The sequence below is a fragment of the Mobula birostris genome, chromosome 16, assembly GCF_030028105.1.
Source record: "Mobula birostris isolate sMobBir1 chromosome 16, sMobBir1.hap1, whole genome shotgun sequence".
NCBI classification, from domain to species: domain Eukaryota; kingdom Metazoa; phylum Chordata; class Chondrichthyes; order Myliobatiformes; family Myliobatidae; genus Mobula; species Mobula birostris.
Genome location: NC_092385.1, coordinates 3,436,082 through 3,450,259, shown reverse-complemented (window position 1 = coordinate 3,450,259; position 14,178 = coordinate 3,436,082). Strand labels below are relative to the sequence as shown.

At 51.6% G+C, this 14,178-nt stretch overlaps 1 protein-coding gene across 7 annotated transcripts in view; it reads right to left on the bottom strand.

The window, feature by feature from the left end:
- The window catches only part of LOC140210943 (solute carrier family 41 member 1), a 52,348-nt gene that overhangs the window by 18,070 nt on the left and 20,100 nt on the right, over positions 1–14,178 (bottom strand). For 6 of the 7 annotated variants that reach the window (XM_072280225.1, XM_072280223.1, XM_072280226.1 and 3 more), the window contains 5 exons: positions 7,441–7,548; positions 4,837–4,908; positions 2,697–2,844; positions 1,626–1,772; positions 998–1,142 (listed from right to left, as the gene is read on the bottom strand). In XM_072280225.1, the coding sequence (XP_072136326.1) occupies positions 998–1,142; positions 1,626–1,772; positions 2,697–2,844; positions 4,837–4,908; positions 7,441–7,548 (620 nt within the window). The remainder of the gene's footprint in view (positions 1–997; positions 1,143–1,625; positions 1,773–2,696; positions 2,845–4,836; positions 4,909–7,440; positions 7,549–14,178) is intronic. The other variant, XM_072280228.1, reaches the window with a different exon arrangement.

The following is a 14,178-nucleotide window of genomic DNA, read 5'->3' as shown; positions in this document are numbered from 1 at the left end:
TCTGACCCCGGGAGTGTGTGATGGGACGGTGTGGAGGGAGATTCACTTCGTGTCTGACCCCGGGAGTGTGTGATGGGACGGTGTGGAGGGAGATCCACTCTGTGTCTGACCCCGGGAGTGTGTGATGGGACGGTGTGGAGGAAGTTTCACTCTGTGTCTGACCCCGGGAGTGTGTGATGGGACGGTGTGGAGGGAGTTTCACTCTGTGTCTGACCCCGGGAGTGTGTGATGGGACGGTGTGGAGGGAGATTCACTCTGTGTCTGACCCCGGGAGTGTGTGATGGGACGGTGTGGAGGGAGATTCACTCTGTGTCTGACCCCGGGAGTGTGTGATGGGACGGTGTGGAGGGAGATTCACTCTGTGTCTGACCCCGGGAGTGTGTGATGGGACGGTGTGGAGGGAGCTTCACTCTGTGTCTGACCCCGGGAGTGTGTGATGGGACGGTGTGGAGGGAGCTTCACTCTGTGTCTGACCCCGGGAGTGTGTGATGGGACGGTGTGGAGGGAGCTTCACTCTGTGTCTGACCCCGGGAGTGTGTGATGGGACGGTGTGGAGGGAGCTTCACTCTGTGTCTGACCCCGGGAGTGTGTGATGGGACGGTGTGGAGGGAGCTTCACTCTGTGTCTGACCCCGGGAGTGTGTGATGGGACGGTGTGGAGGGAGCTTCACTCTGTGTCTGACCCCGGGAGTGTGTGATGGGACGGTGTGGAGGGAGCTTCACTCTGTGTCTGACCCCGGGAGTGTGTGATGGGACAGGGTGGAGGGAGCTTCACTCTGTGTCTGACCCCGGGAGTGTGTGATGGGATAGTGTGGAGGGAGTTTCACTCTGTGTCTGACCCCGGGAGTGTGTGATGAGACGGTGTGGAGGAAGTTTCACTCTGTGTCTGACCCTGGGAGTGTGTGATGGGATGTTAGTGTTTGGAATTGATCGTGTTTTGATCTCAATCGATGGTGATGTGTAGTTGGAGCCGTTTCCCACAGCCACCTCCGACTCACCTACTGATCACCATGGCGATGAGGACGGGTTGCCACCCGGACTTCAGGACCTCTCGGATCTGTGGACTCCGCCTGGCGATCGTCACCCAGACTGGGATCACGGCCACAAGGAGGGCGCACACAGAGGGTGCGACGTACACCGTGCCTGGGGTGGGGGGGACAGAGTGTCAGCAGGCACAGCCCACATCCCATCTCGCCTACAAATTACATCTATGTTACCCCTTCTACACCTTCTGGGGGCAGGTGGGGTAGAGGAGAGGCAGAGTTGAGAACTGGGAGGGAAGAGGAGGCCTTTAGCACCAACCACACAGTGTGACCCTCCCTCAGTACCACCCCTCCCACAGTGTGACCCTCCCTCAGTACCACCCACCCACAGTGCGACCCTCCCTCGGTACCACCCCTCCCACAGCGCGACCCTCCCTCGGTACCGCCCCTCCCACAGCGTGACCCTCCCTCGGTACCACCCCTCCCACAGTGCGACCCTCCCTCGGTACCACCCCTCCCACAGTGTGACACTCCCTCGGTACCACCTCTCCCACAGTGTGACCCTCCCGCAGTGTGACCCTTCATACAGTGACACCCCCTCAGTACCACCATTTCCAGTGTGCCCCCCCCTGCCGTGACGTACCCAGGTGCTGGTATAGGGAGCTGCTGATGAAGGCCAGCAGGGAGAGAGTGATGAGGTCGCCAAGACTGGCAGCGATCGGAGTGGCCACGTTATCGGGGTTTATCCCAACCTTCCTAGAGCCAAGGATCACAGCGACCATCACCAAACCTGGAGAGAGAGGGGCTGAGTGAGAGAGAATGAACGTGGGTAGAGAGGGAAGGGAAGGGGGAGAGAGGAAGGGTGAAGGGAGGATGAGGAAGGGGATAGGGTAGGGTTCAGGTGAAGTTGGGGGGTAGGTGAGGGGAGGGGTGGAGGTGGAATGGGGAGGAGGGAGTGGGAGCGTAGTGTCTGCATTATAACAAAAACTTTTGCGACAGAAACACTCTGGGGAAACTGGCCCATCGCAGTAAAACACTGCCTGGGACATGCTGGAGTAAACCCTGAAAATATAACTTCATCCTTCCTGCAGGAACCCACCCCAGAATCTGTGGGGAAACCTGCAGCTCTGGGCTATCATAGCCTCGATGGACAGAATGGACTCCTAGCTCTAACTCCCCTGATGGCTTGGGAAATTGAGAGAGTCACGCCCCGATTCACAGCTCACATCCCCCCGCCAGCGGGGTTACCCCCTGACTCAGCCCCAAGTTCAATTCCAACGTCCACCGCCATCTGTTAGCAGCTTGTGTCGTTTCCCCATGACCGTGTGGGTCGGATGCTCCCATTCTCTCCCACATTCCAACGTGTCGGGTCAGCAGGTTAATCGATTAATCGGCAACTATCGATTGCCCCCAGTGTGTGGGTGTTGGGTAGATGGACGGAGAGGTAGGAGGGGGTCTGAATCCACTGCTCGGCTGGGGGCAAGCAGGAAAGTAATGGGCTGAATGGCCTCCTACTGCACTGTGACGTCATTGGGATGAAGACTGGTGAAAGGTCAGGGGAGTTTGGGGCTAGAGTTCCCCAGACCAACACCCCACCCAGTAGCTGAAGACGGAACCACAGTGACCTGTGGGGAGAGGGGCAGGCAGGGGTGGGGGATAGTTAGGCTGCCTGTGTGGGGGGGGGGGGGAGAGGAGGAGGAGGGAATGGAGGTACCGAGGGAGAGAGCAGCAATAAACGCTGTCGAAGTGCTGCTGGCACACAGCAATGCGGCTCGGTCCAAATCGATGACGTGGTCCCTGGAGAACGATCCCAGGATCACCGCAGCCACGGCGGCCAGGAATCCCACCACCGTGGCCTGGACCTGTGGCAAAGAGACAAGCAGGATCACTTGTGGCATATCCACACGCATACATGAGATGCACACATGGCAAATCTCCACGTACACGGCACACACGTCTACCTGCACACACGTGCACCGGCACACACGTGGAACATATACAAGCACCAGCTGCAAGATGGCGCTAGTGGGCTACATAGATATCCTGTGGGTGGCTCACTAAACATTAAATATATCTCTGCTGAGTTGCCCTCACTGTAATCCGCAGCAGGCATTTTTCCTGTTCTCATTTCACAGCTTCTGTCCTGGGCCCAGCACACGTGCAATTACGAAGAAAGCACAGCAGCACCTCTACTTCCTTAGAAGTTTGCGAAGATTCAGCATGACAGCTAAAACTTTGACAAACTTCTGCAGGTATGTGGTGGAGAATATATTGACTGGCTGCATCACGGCTTGGTATGGAAACACCAATGCCCTTGAATGGAAAATCCTGCAAAAAGTAGTGGATATAACCCAGTCCATCACGGGTAAAGCCCTCCCCACCATTCAGCACATGACCACGAAACACATGCACAGGAAAGCAGCAACCATCATCAGGGACCCCCACCACACAGAACGTCCCCTCTTCTCACTGTGCCATCTGGAGGGAGGGACAGGAGACTCAGGACTCACACATCCAGGATCAGGAACTGTTATTACCCCTCAACCATCCGGCTCATAACCAGAGGAGATAACTTCACTCAAATTCACTAAAGAGAGCTTTTGGTACATTGGCCTTTATTAATCAAAGTATTGAGTATAAGAGCTGGAATGTTATGATGAGGTTGTATAAGGCATTGGTGAGGCCGAATCTGGAGTATTGTGTTCAGTTTTGGTCACCAAATTACAGGAAGGATATAAATAAGGTTGAAAGAGTGCAGAGAAGGTTTACAAGGATGTTGCCGGGACTTGAGAAACTCAGTTACAGAGAAAGGTTGAATAGGTTAGGACTTTATTCCCTGGAGCGTAGAAGAATGAGGGGAGATTTGATAGAGGTATATAAAATTATGATGGGTATAGATAGAGTGAATGCAAGCAGGCTTTTTCCACTGAGGCAAGGGGAGAAAAAAACCAGAGGACATGGGTTAAGGGTGAGGGGGGAAAAGTTTAAAGGGAACATTAGGGGGGGCTTCTTCACACAGAGAGTGTTGGGAGTATAGAATGAGCTGCCAGACGAGGTGGTAAATGCAGGTTCTTTTTTAACATCTGAGAATAAATTGGACAGATACATGGATGGGAGGTGTATGGAGGGATATGGTCCAGGTGCAGGTCAGTGGGACTAGGCAGAAAATGGTTCGGCACAGCCAAGAAGGGCCAAAAGGCCTGTTTCTGTGCTGTAGTTTCTATGGTTCTATGGTTTCTAAATTCACTCACTCCATTGCTGAACTGTTCCCACAACCTATGGACTCACTTTCAAGGACTCTTCATCTCATGTTTTCAATACTGACTGTTTATTGATAATTATTTTTTATATTTGCACAGTTTGCGCATTGGTTGTTTTCCAGTCTGTTGGGTGTGGTTTTTCATTGATTCCATTGCGTTTCTTGGACTTACTGAGTATTCTCGCAAAACTATGAATCTCAGGGGTTGTACTTGGTGACATATGCGTTCACTGGTAATAGTTACTTTGTGCTTTGCACATGGCACTTGCATGCAGTACTCGTGGGGGGCACATAAGTGGCATAGGCACAACACACACAGGGCACAGCCTCACACGTGCACACACACACTGTTCTCAGACCCCCCAGCCAGTTGCACACTTGCACACTCACCCACAGTTGTGTGCGCACTCTGTTGTTCACACACACCGACAAGCATTCTCTCCCACCCTCGCTCACTCCCTCCCTCCCGCTCTCGCCTACTTCTTCTGATTCCTCCCTCCGTTCCTCAGTCACACTCACTCGCCCACCCTCCCTCCCTCACTGGCACGTTCCCTCACGGGATGGGAGCTGGGCCTCGGGTGGCCCCGTGCCCTACCTGAATCAGAGCCAGGTTACACGTCACCATGGTCCACCTGTCACTGGAGCTGTCCAGCTTTCCAGTGTTGGCCTGCCAGGGAAGCGGAGCGTGGTGTTAGCGAGAGGGAGACCGCACACACCAGTGACAAGAGCATCCATTATCACCACAAGGTCAGGGAGTGAAGGGAAGTGAATGTAACACAAGATTAGATGTTCCTTGTATTAACTTTTTTGTTAAAGATTAGCTTTATTTGTCAATTGTATTTCGAAACATACAGTGAAATCTGTCGTTTACGTCAATGACCAACACAGTCCGAGGATGTGCTGAGGGTGCAGCCCACAACTCATTATGCCAATGTAGCAAGCCCCCACAACTTACTAAATCTAACCCATTATGCCAATGTAGCAAGCCCCCACAACTTACTAAACCTAACCCATTATGGTACTGTGGCAGTTTTGGTCTCCATTTAAGAAAGGATGTGCTGACGTTGGAGAGGGTACAGAGAAGATTCACTAGAATGATTCCGGGAATGAGAGGGTTAACGTATGAGGAACGTTTGTCCACTCTTGGACTGTATTCCTTGGAGTTTACAGGAATGAGGGGAGACCTCATAGAAACATTTCGAATGTTAAAAGGCATGGACAGAGTAGATGTGGCAAAGTTGTTTCCCATGATGGGGGAGTCTAGTACGAGAGGGCATGACTTAAGGATTGAAGGGCGCCCATTCAGAACAGAAATGCGAAGAAATTTTTTTAGTCAGAGGGTGGTGAATCTATGGAATTTGTTACCACGGGCAGCAGTGGAGGCCAGGTCATTGGGTGTATTTAAGGCAGAGATTGATAGGTATCTGAGTAGCCAGGGCATCAAAGGTTATGGTGAGAAGGCGGGGGAGTGGGACTAACTGGGAGAATGGATCAGCTCATGATAAAATGGTGGAGCAGACTCGATGGGCCGAATGGCCGGCCTGCTCCTTTGTCTTATGGAAATTCTGAGAGGAAACTGGAGCACCCGGAGGAAACCCATACAGTCACGTGAAGAACTCTTTACAGAGAGCTGCGGGAATTGAACCCTGATTGACGATTACTGAGAAACATTGTGCTAACGGCTACTCCAACAAGCTGGGGTGGGGGCAGCACGACTCCCAGCGGGTGCACGGGGGACGCAGACTACTGGCGAGGTCAGGAACAGAGGGGAAGGCAAGGGGACCATTCAGAATCATTATGGCATGACTGGGTAGTGCTCAACACTTCAGAGTGCCAACAATCAGGGTTCAATCCCCTCTGCTGCCTGTAAGCAGTTTGTTCCCTCTCCCCGCGACCGCATGGGTTTCCTCCGGGTGCTCCGGTTTCCTCCCGCAGTCCAAAGACGTACGGGTCAGGGTTGGTAAGTTGAAGGGATGCTACGTTGGTGCTGGACGCATGGAGACATCTGCGGGCTGCCCCCAGCGCATCCTTGGACAATGACGGTTGTTAATGCCAACGACACTGTTCTCTGTTTCAACGTACATGTGATCGATAAAGCTCAACTTTAAAAATCCCTTTCCTTACAGAAGGGTGTGGAGGTTTTGGACAGGGTGCAGAGCAGCTTCACCAGGATGCCTCCTGACTTAGGGTATTATTTGTAAGGACAGGTTGGCTTAACGCACCAGGAGGATTTGATGTCTCTAGGCCAGTACTTGTTGGATAAGGGGGTCTCACCAAAATCTACCGGATACTGAAGGGCCTGGGTGGAATGGATGTGAGAGGATGTCCCGTCAGTAGGGGAGTCCAGGAGCTGAGGAAACAGCCTCAGGATAAAAAGACGTCCCTTTAGAACCGCGACGACGAGGAATTCCCTTAGCCCGAGTGAATCTGTGGAATTCATTGCCACAGACGGCCGTGCAGCCAAGTTGCAGATTGCACTTTAGGATCTTGGTGGGTAAGGAGGTTAACAGTTACGGAGAAAGGGCAAGAGAATGGGATTGAAACAAAAAACATACCCTAGTCCTGATGAAGGGTCTCAGCCCGAAACGTCGACTGTACCTCTTCCTAGAGATGCTGCCTGGCCTGCTGCGTTCACCAGCAACTTTTAAGTGTGTTGCTTACACAGCTGTGTTTGATCAGCGGAGCAGACTCGATGGGCCAAATGGCCGAGCTCGGCTCCTGGGCACACGTGGGTTGTGTTCCCTGGAGAGGCAGAGGTTCAGGGCAGATCTGATACAGGAATCAGAGTAACACACAAAACGCTGCAGGCTCAGCAGGTCAGGCAGCATCTATGGAGAGGAATAAACAGTCGGCACTTACAATGACCAATGAACCTACTAATCCGTATGCCTTTTGACTGTGACAGGAAATTGGAGCACGTGGTCCATGGGAGAACGTAACAACTCCTTATGGATGGCGCTGGATTTGAACTCTGAACTCTGACGCTCCCAGGTCTAATTGCCTCCCGCTAACTGCGCTAGGCTACGGTGGCACTCATGGCATCGGGGTCAGCACGGACTTGATGGGCAGAAGGGCTTGGTCCTGTGCTGAACTGTTCTGTGTTCATTCTCAGTGAGGCCGATGCGTGGATGAGGCTCGCAGGTCCCAGGGGAGTGGGGAGAGAGGGTCGGGAAGGGAAGGGAAGCGAGGGGATACTCACTGCGGTTGACAGGCGGGAGGCCAGGGTCATCTCCAGGTTACCCTTCAGACCCACCAGGGCGGGGGTCAGGATGAAGATCTCAGAGACGGCCTTAAACACCGGCCAGTGCTGCAGAGAAGAAGAAAGAGAGAGAGGTTACAGTCTGTGACCACGTTTCCCCCAACCTGGTGACGGGATAACCGTCCCAACGCCACATCAACGCAGGCTGGACCTGCGGATCAACAGCTCCATCTTGTCGCTCCCACCCACCCTTCAGGGAAGGGGGACAGGGGTCCTCTGCTGGGGTTGAAGTGCCCCCCACAATGCTTCCACCAGCACTGGGGGAGTCTCCACCCACATATCTGACAGCCTCCAGCAGGGAACGATAATGGGGATCCATCCACGGTTTATCCTTGTTTCGTGGCAGGAACAGAACAGATCGGGGCGCCATGGTAGCGCAGTGGTCAGCGTGACACTATATCAGGGCGTCGGAGTTCAGAGTGCAATTCCTGCGTCCTCTGGAGGAGGTTTGTACGTTCTTCCTGTGAGCACGTGGGTTTCCTCCGGGTGCTCTGGTTTCCTCCCAAAGTCCAAAGACGTACCGGTTAGTAGGTTAATGGGTCATTGTAAATTGTGCTGTGATTAGGCTAGGGTTAAATCAGTGGGTTGCTGGGCAGTGCAGCTCGAAGGGCTGATTCCACACTGTATCTCTAAATAATTCAACATTATAGTCATACAGGTCTTTGGCCCACAAACAGATTCAGGTTTATCATCAGTGACAGATGTTGTGAAATTAGTTGTTCTGTGCCAGCAGTAACAGTGTAGAACATAAAATCTACTATAAATTATAAGATATACTGTATTAAAAAGTCAGACATGCAAAAGAAGAGCTAAAAATAGTGAGGTAGTGTTCGCGGGTGCATTGCCTGTTCAGAAATCTGATGGCAACGGGGGAGAAGTGTTGAGTGTGTCCCCTCGGGCTCCTGTACCTCCTCCGAGGTAGCATTGAGAAGAACTTTCTTCTCATTTAACTTACTCCAAGATCTAACTAACCCTTCCCTCCCACACAGCCCTCCATTTCTATCATCTACGTGTCTATCTAATGTCCCTAATGTATCTGCCTCTACCACCACCCCTGGGAGACGTTCCAAGCACCCAGCACTCTGTGTAAAAAGACTTGCCTCTGACATCCTCCCTATACGTTCCAACAATAACCTTAAAATTATCCCCCATTTCTGCTCTGGAAAAAGTCTCCTTCTGTCCACTCGATCTCTGCCTCTTATCATCGCGTGCACCTCTGTCAAGTCACTTTGTCTCACGGTCGCTGAAATTGGCAACTGGCAAACTTCCTTGCAGAATTCTGTCTGCAGTTTTGAATTGAATTGACTTTATTTCTTACATCCTTTACATACATGGAGTAAATATCTTTACGTTATGCCTCCGTCTAAATGTGCAATCATAGAAATTTATAATAAATAGGATAGTCAATATAACACAGAAATACACTCAAATCAGTGTGAGTTAATCAGTCTGATGGCCTGGTGGAAGAAGCTGTCCCGGAGCCTGTTGGTCCTGGCTTTAGTTGCAGTACCGTTTCCCGGATGGTAGCAGCTGGAGTAGATTGTGGTTGGGGTGACTCGGGTCCCCAGTGATCCTTCGGGCTCTTTTCTCACACCTGTCTTTGTAAGTGTCCTGAATAGTGGGAAATTCACATCTACAGATGCGCTGGGCTGTCCGCACCACTCTCTGCAGAGTCCTGCGATTGAGGGAAGTACAGTTCCCATACCAGGCAGTGATGCAGCTAGTCAGGATGCTCTCAATTGTGCCCATGTAGCAAGTTCGTAGGGTTTGGGGAGCCCATACCAAACTTCTTCAACCATCTGAGGTGAGAGAGGCACTGTTGTGCCTTTTTCACTACACAGCTGGTGTGTACAGACCACGTGAGGTCCTTGGTGATGTGGATGCTGAGGAACTTAAAGCTGTTTACCCTCTCAACCCCAGATCCATTGATGTTAATAGGAGTTAGCCTGTCTCCATTCCTCCTGTAATCCACAACCAGCTCCTTTGTTTTTATGACATTGAGGGAGAGGTTGTTTTCTTGACACCACTGTGTCAGGGTGATGACTTCTTCTCTGTAGGCCACCTCGTTATTGTTTGAGATTAGACCAATCAATGTAGTGTCATTGGCAAATTTAATTCGCAGATTGGAGCTGTGGGTGGCGACACAGTCATGGGTATACAGGGTGTAAAGGAGGGGCTTAGGACACCGCCCTGAGGGTTTCATTGAGATTACTCAACCTACTGCCCCTCGCAGGGTCTAAGTCACACTTACTTCTGTGGAGCAGAAATTGTACCTACAACACGATCTCAGAAAAAGCACTGAGGTTACGAGTGGGTACTCCATATAGATTAGGGGCTCCCAGCCTTTCTTATGCCATACACCAATACCATTCAGCAAGCGGTGCCCAAGTTGAAAACACAAAATGCTGGAGGAACTCAGCAGGCCAGGCAGCATCTATGGAAAAAAAAGTACAGTCGGCGTTTTGGGCCGAGACCCTTCAGCAGGACTGGAGAAAGAAGGATGAGGAGTCAGTTAGAAGGTGTGAGGAGGGCGAGGGAGGAACGCAAGGTGACAGGTGAAACCGGGAGGGGGAAGGGATGAAGTAAAGAGCTGGGAGGTTGATTGGTGAAAGAGATACAGGGCTGGAGAAGGGGGAATCTGATAGGAGAGGACAGAAGGGGGGGAGGAGCACCAAAGAGAGGTGATGAGCAGGTAAGGAGATAAGGTGAGAAGGGGAAATGGGACTAGGGGATGGAGAATAAGGCGGGGGTGAAGAGAAGAATACTGAAAGTTTGAGAAATCGATGTTCATGCCATCCATCAGGTTGGAGGCTACCCAGACAAAATATGTTGTTTCTCCAACCTGAGTGTGGCCTCATCTTGGCAGTAGAGAAGGCTATGGATAGACATACCAGAATGGAAATGGGAAGTGGAATTAAAATGGGTGGCCACTCAATATCCCGCATTTTCTGGCGAATGGAGCATAGGTGCTTGGCGAACCAATCTCCCCATCTACGTCGGGTCTCACTGATAGACAGGAAGCCGCACTGGCAGCACTGAGCACAGTATATCACACCAACAGACTCACAGGTGAAGTGTCGTCTCACCTGGGAGGACTGCTTGGGCCCTGAATGGTGGTGAGGGAGGAGGTGTCGGGGCAGGTGTAGTAATTGTTCCGCTTGCAAGGATAAGTGCCGGAAGGGATATCAGTGGGGAGGGACGAATGGACAAGAGTCGGGTAGGGGGCGATCCCTGCAGAAAGCAGAAAGTGAGGGGGAGGGAAAGAGGTGCTTGGTGGTGGGATCCTGTTGGAGATGGTGGAAGTTATGGAGAATTATGTGCTGAACGCAGAGGCTGGTGGGGTGGTAGGTGAGGGCAAGAGGAACCCTATCTCTGGTAGGGTTGCTGGAAGATGGGGCGAGGGCAGACATGTGTGAAATGGAAGAGATGCGGTTGAGGGCAACATTGATGGTGGAGGAAGGGAAGCCCCTTTCCTAAAAGGAGGAGGACATCTCCTTAGTTCTGGAATGAAAAACCTCATCCTGAGAGCAGATGCAGCGGAAATGGAGGAATTGAGAGAAGGGGATGGCGTTTTCTTGCAGGTAACAGGGTGGGAAGAGGTATGGTCCAGGTAGCTGTGAGAATCTGTGGGTTTATAACAGACATCCATGGATAAGCTGTCTCCAGAGATAGAAACAGAGAGATTAAGAAAGGGAAGGGACCAGAAATGGTCCAGGTAAATTTGAGGGCAGGGAGTCGACAAGCTCTGCATGGGCTCAGAAAGCAGCACCAATGCAGTCGTCGATGCAGCGTAGGGAAAGTGAGGGACGGACGGTCACCAGTGTAGGCTTGGAACATAGACTGTTCCATGTAGCCGACAAACAGGCAGACATAGCTGGGACCCATGTGAGTGTCCATGGCTGCACCTTTTGTTTGAAGGAAGTGGGATGGAGAACTTACTAGGAGTGAGGACAAGTTTTGCCAGACAGAGCAGAGTGGTGGTGGAGGGGAACTGGTTGCGTCTGGTGCCCAGAAAGAAACGGAAACCTTTGAGGCCTTCCTGTTGGGGGGTGCAGATATAGAGGGACTGGACATCCAGAGTAAAAATAAGATGCTTGGGGCCAGGAACCAGAAACCATTGAGAATATCCAGATCCTGTGAAGTGTCATGGTTGTAGGTAAGAGGGGAATGAACTGAGAGGATAAAACTGAGTCAAGGTATGCAGATACGAGTTCAGCAGTGCAGGGACAAGCTGAGACAGGCAGGTTTGTGGATCTTGGGCAGGAGGTAGAAATGGGAGGTGTGGGGTGCAGGAACTATGAGGTTAGTGGCGGTGGATGGGAGATCCCCAGAGTCAATAACATTGGTGAAGGTGTAGGAGACGATGGCCTGGTGTTCCTAGGTGGGGGCATTTTCGAGGCCCAAGTAAGAGGAGGTGTCCGAGAGTTGTTGCCGGGCCTCAGCAAGATAGAAGTCTGTCCGCCAGACTACTACAACACCCCCCCCCGGCCGTCAGTGGGTTTGATGGTGAGGTTAGAATTAGCGCAGAGAGAGTGGAAAGCAGTGTGTTGGGAAGGAGTGAGGTTGGAATTGGAGAGAGGAGTGGAGAAGTTGAGGTAGTTAACCTCCCGTCGGCAGTTGGCAATGAAAAGATCCAAAGCAGGCAGAAGACCGGAGCGGGGTGCCCAGGAAGAGGAGGAGGGTTGAAGACGGGAGACACTGGTGCGGGGTGGGGAGTCCTTGCCAAAGAAGTAGGCTCTGAGACAGAGGTGACGGCAGAAGAGTTCAGCATCATGGCGGGCGTGGAACTCGCTGAGGTGTGGGCGCAAAGGTGAGGCCCTTACTGAGGACAGAACGTTCTGCCTCAGGGAGGGGAAGGTCGGAGGGAATGGTGAAAATCCGGCATGGATGAGGTTTGGGATTGCAGGGGGGTGGGGAAGGGGGTCGGTAGTGTTTGAGCGGGAGGGAGGTGGGACGAGAGGAAGATAGAGTCTCCGAGGACCCAAGAGCCAGCAGTGGAAACCGAGAGACACGGGATTGCAGGCTGGGAACCCTGATCTACAGTCAGTTATTCGACCCATCTGGTCCCTGCTGACCAACAAGCCCCATTCAAGCCAGTCCTATTTGCTATGTTTGGCCCAGAACCTTTAAAACCTTTTCAATCCATTTACCTGTCCAACCGTCTTTTAAATATTGTTGCATCTGCCTCAACTATTTCCTCCAGCATCCTGCTCCACGTAGATACCCTCGTTGTGTAATAAAGCTGTCCCTCAGGTTCCTATTAAATCTCTCCCCTCTCACCTTAAACCTGCTCTCTCTGGTATTTGGTTCCCTAGCTCTGGGGAAAAGGACTGTGTATTCATCCTGTCCGTGCTTCTCATGATTCTATAAAATCACCCTTCATTCTCCTACACTCCAAGGAATAAAGTTCCAGCCCGTCCAAACTCTCCCTTGACACCAGCTGCTTGGGCACGGTGACCTAAACCGAATTTAATACTCCAAGCGCAGCCTTACCAGTGTCTGGTACGACTGCACCATGAGCTCCCACCGTTATACTCAGCCTCTGACTGATGAGAGCCTTCTTCACCATCCTGTCTACCTGTGACCCCACTTGTACGCCAAGGTCTCTCTGTTGTACAGCACTCCCCAGGGACCCGTTGTTCCCCATGAAAGTCATACCCCGATTTGTCTGTCCACCCTGTTCGGTGCAGTCCTTTATCAATTCCATTTTGGTTTTGGGATTTACTGTGAATGAATCTCAGGGTTGTATATGGTGATATATATGTACTTTGATAATAAATTTACTTTCAACTTTAACCTATCCAAAATGCAACACCTTGCATACCATTCGTTCCTTGTCCAGTAAGCGCAAGATGTTGCACGCTGAAATTTCAGATTCCTCTGTTAATTCTGATAACCTTCATCGTCCGCAATACAACGTTTGCAGATATCTATAATCATCGTGACATGACCCGCCCTACAAACTGCCTTTCCCAAAAGCTCCCTTCTGCAAAATGCTATTACCATCATGCGCTCTGTCATACAACATGAGCGATCACGGTCCTTTCATCACCATGATTATTCTTGGCAAATTTTGTCCACAGAAGTGGTCTGCCATTGCCTTCTGGGCAGTGTCTTTACAAGACAAGTGATCCCAACCATTATCAATACACTTCAGAGATTGTCTGCCTGGCGTCAGTGGTCACATAACCAGGACTTGTGATCTGCATTGGCTGCTCATACGACCATCCACCACCTGCTCCCACGGCTTCACGTGACCCTGATCAGGGTCTAAGCAGGGGCTACACCTTGCCTGAGGGTGACCTGCAGGCTAGCAGAGGGAAGGAGCATCTTACACCTCCTTTGGCAAAGACGCATCTCTATCCCACTGTCCATGGAAAACACTATAGGGCTATTAAAACAAACACTTCATGTCATCTTAAAAGTGTTCTTCCCCCATGCAGTTAATCTGATCAACCATTCTAGTTAGCCCCCTATCTAACATCCCCATGGAAAAAGTCTGCTTCCTTTAACCTGTGCCGTGCTGAACCCCAAAGTCCTTCTTTCAGCGTTCCCCAGTGCCACACCCTTCACTGCACGGCCCTTCACCTCCTTGTCCTCAGTGTGGAACATCAGACGTGCACCAACCTCGGTCCCCCGACACACATCTGTAGAGGGAGAGTCTAGGACCACACAGGG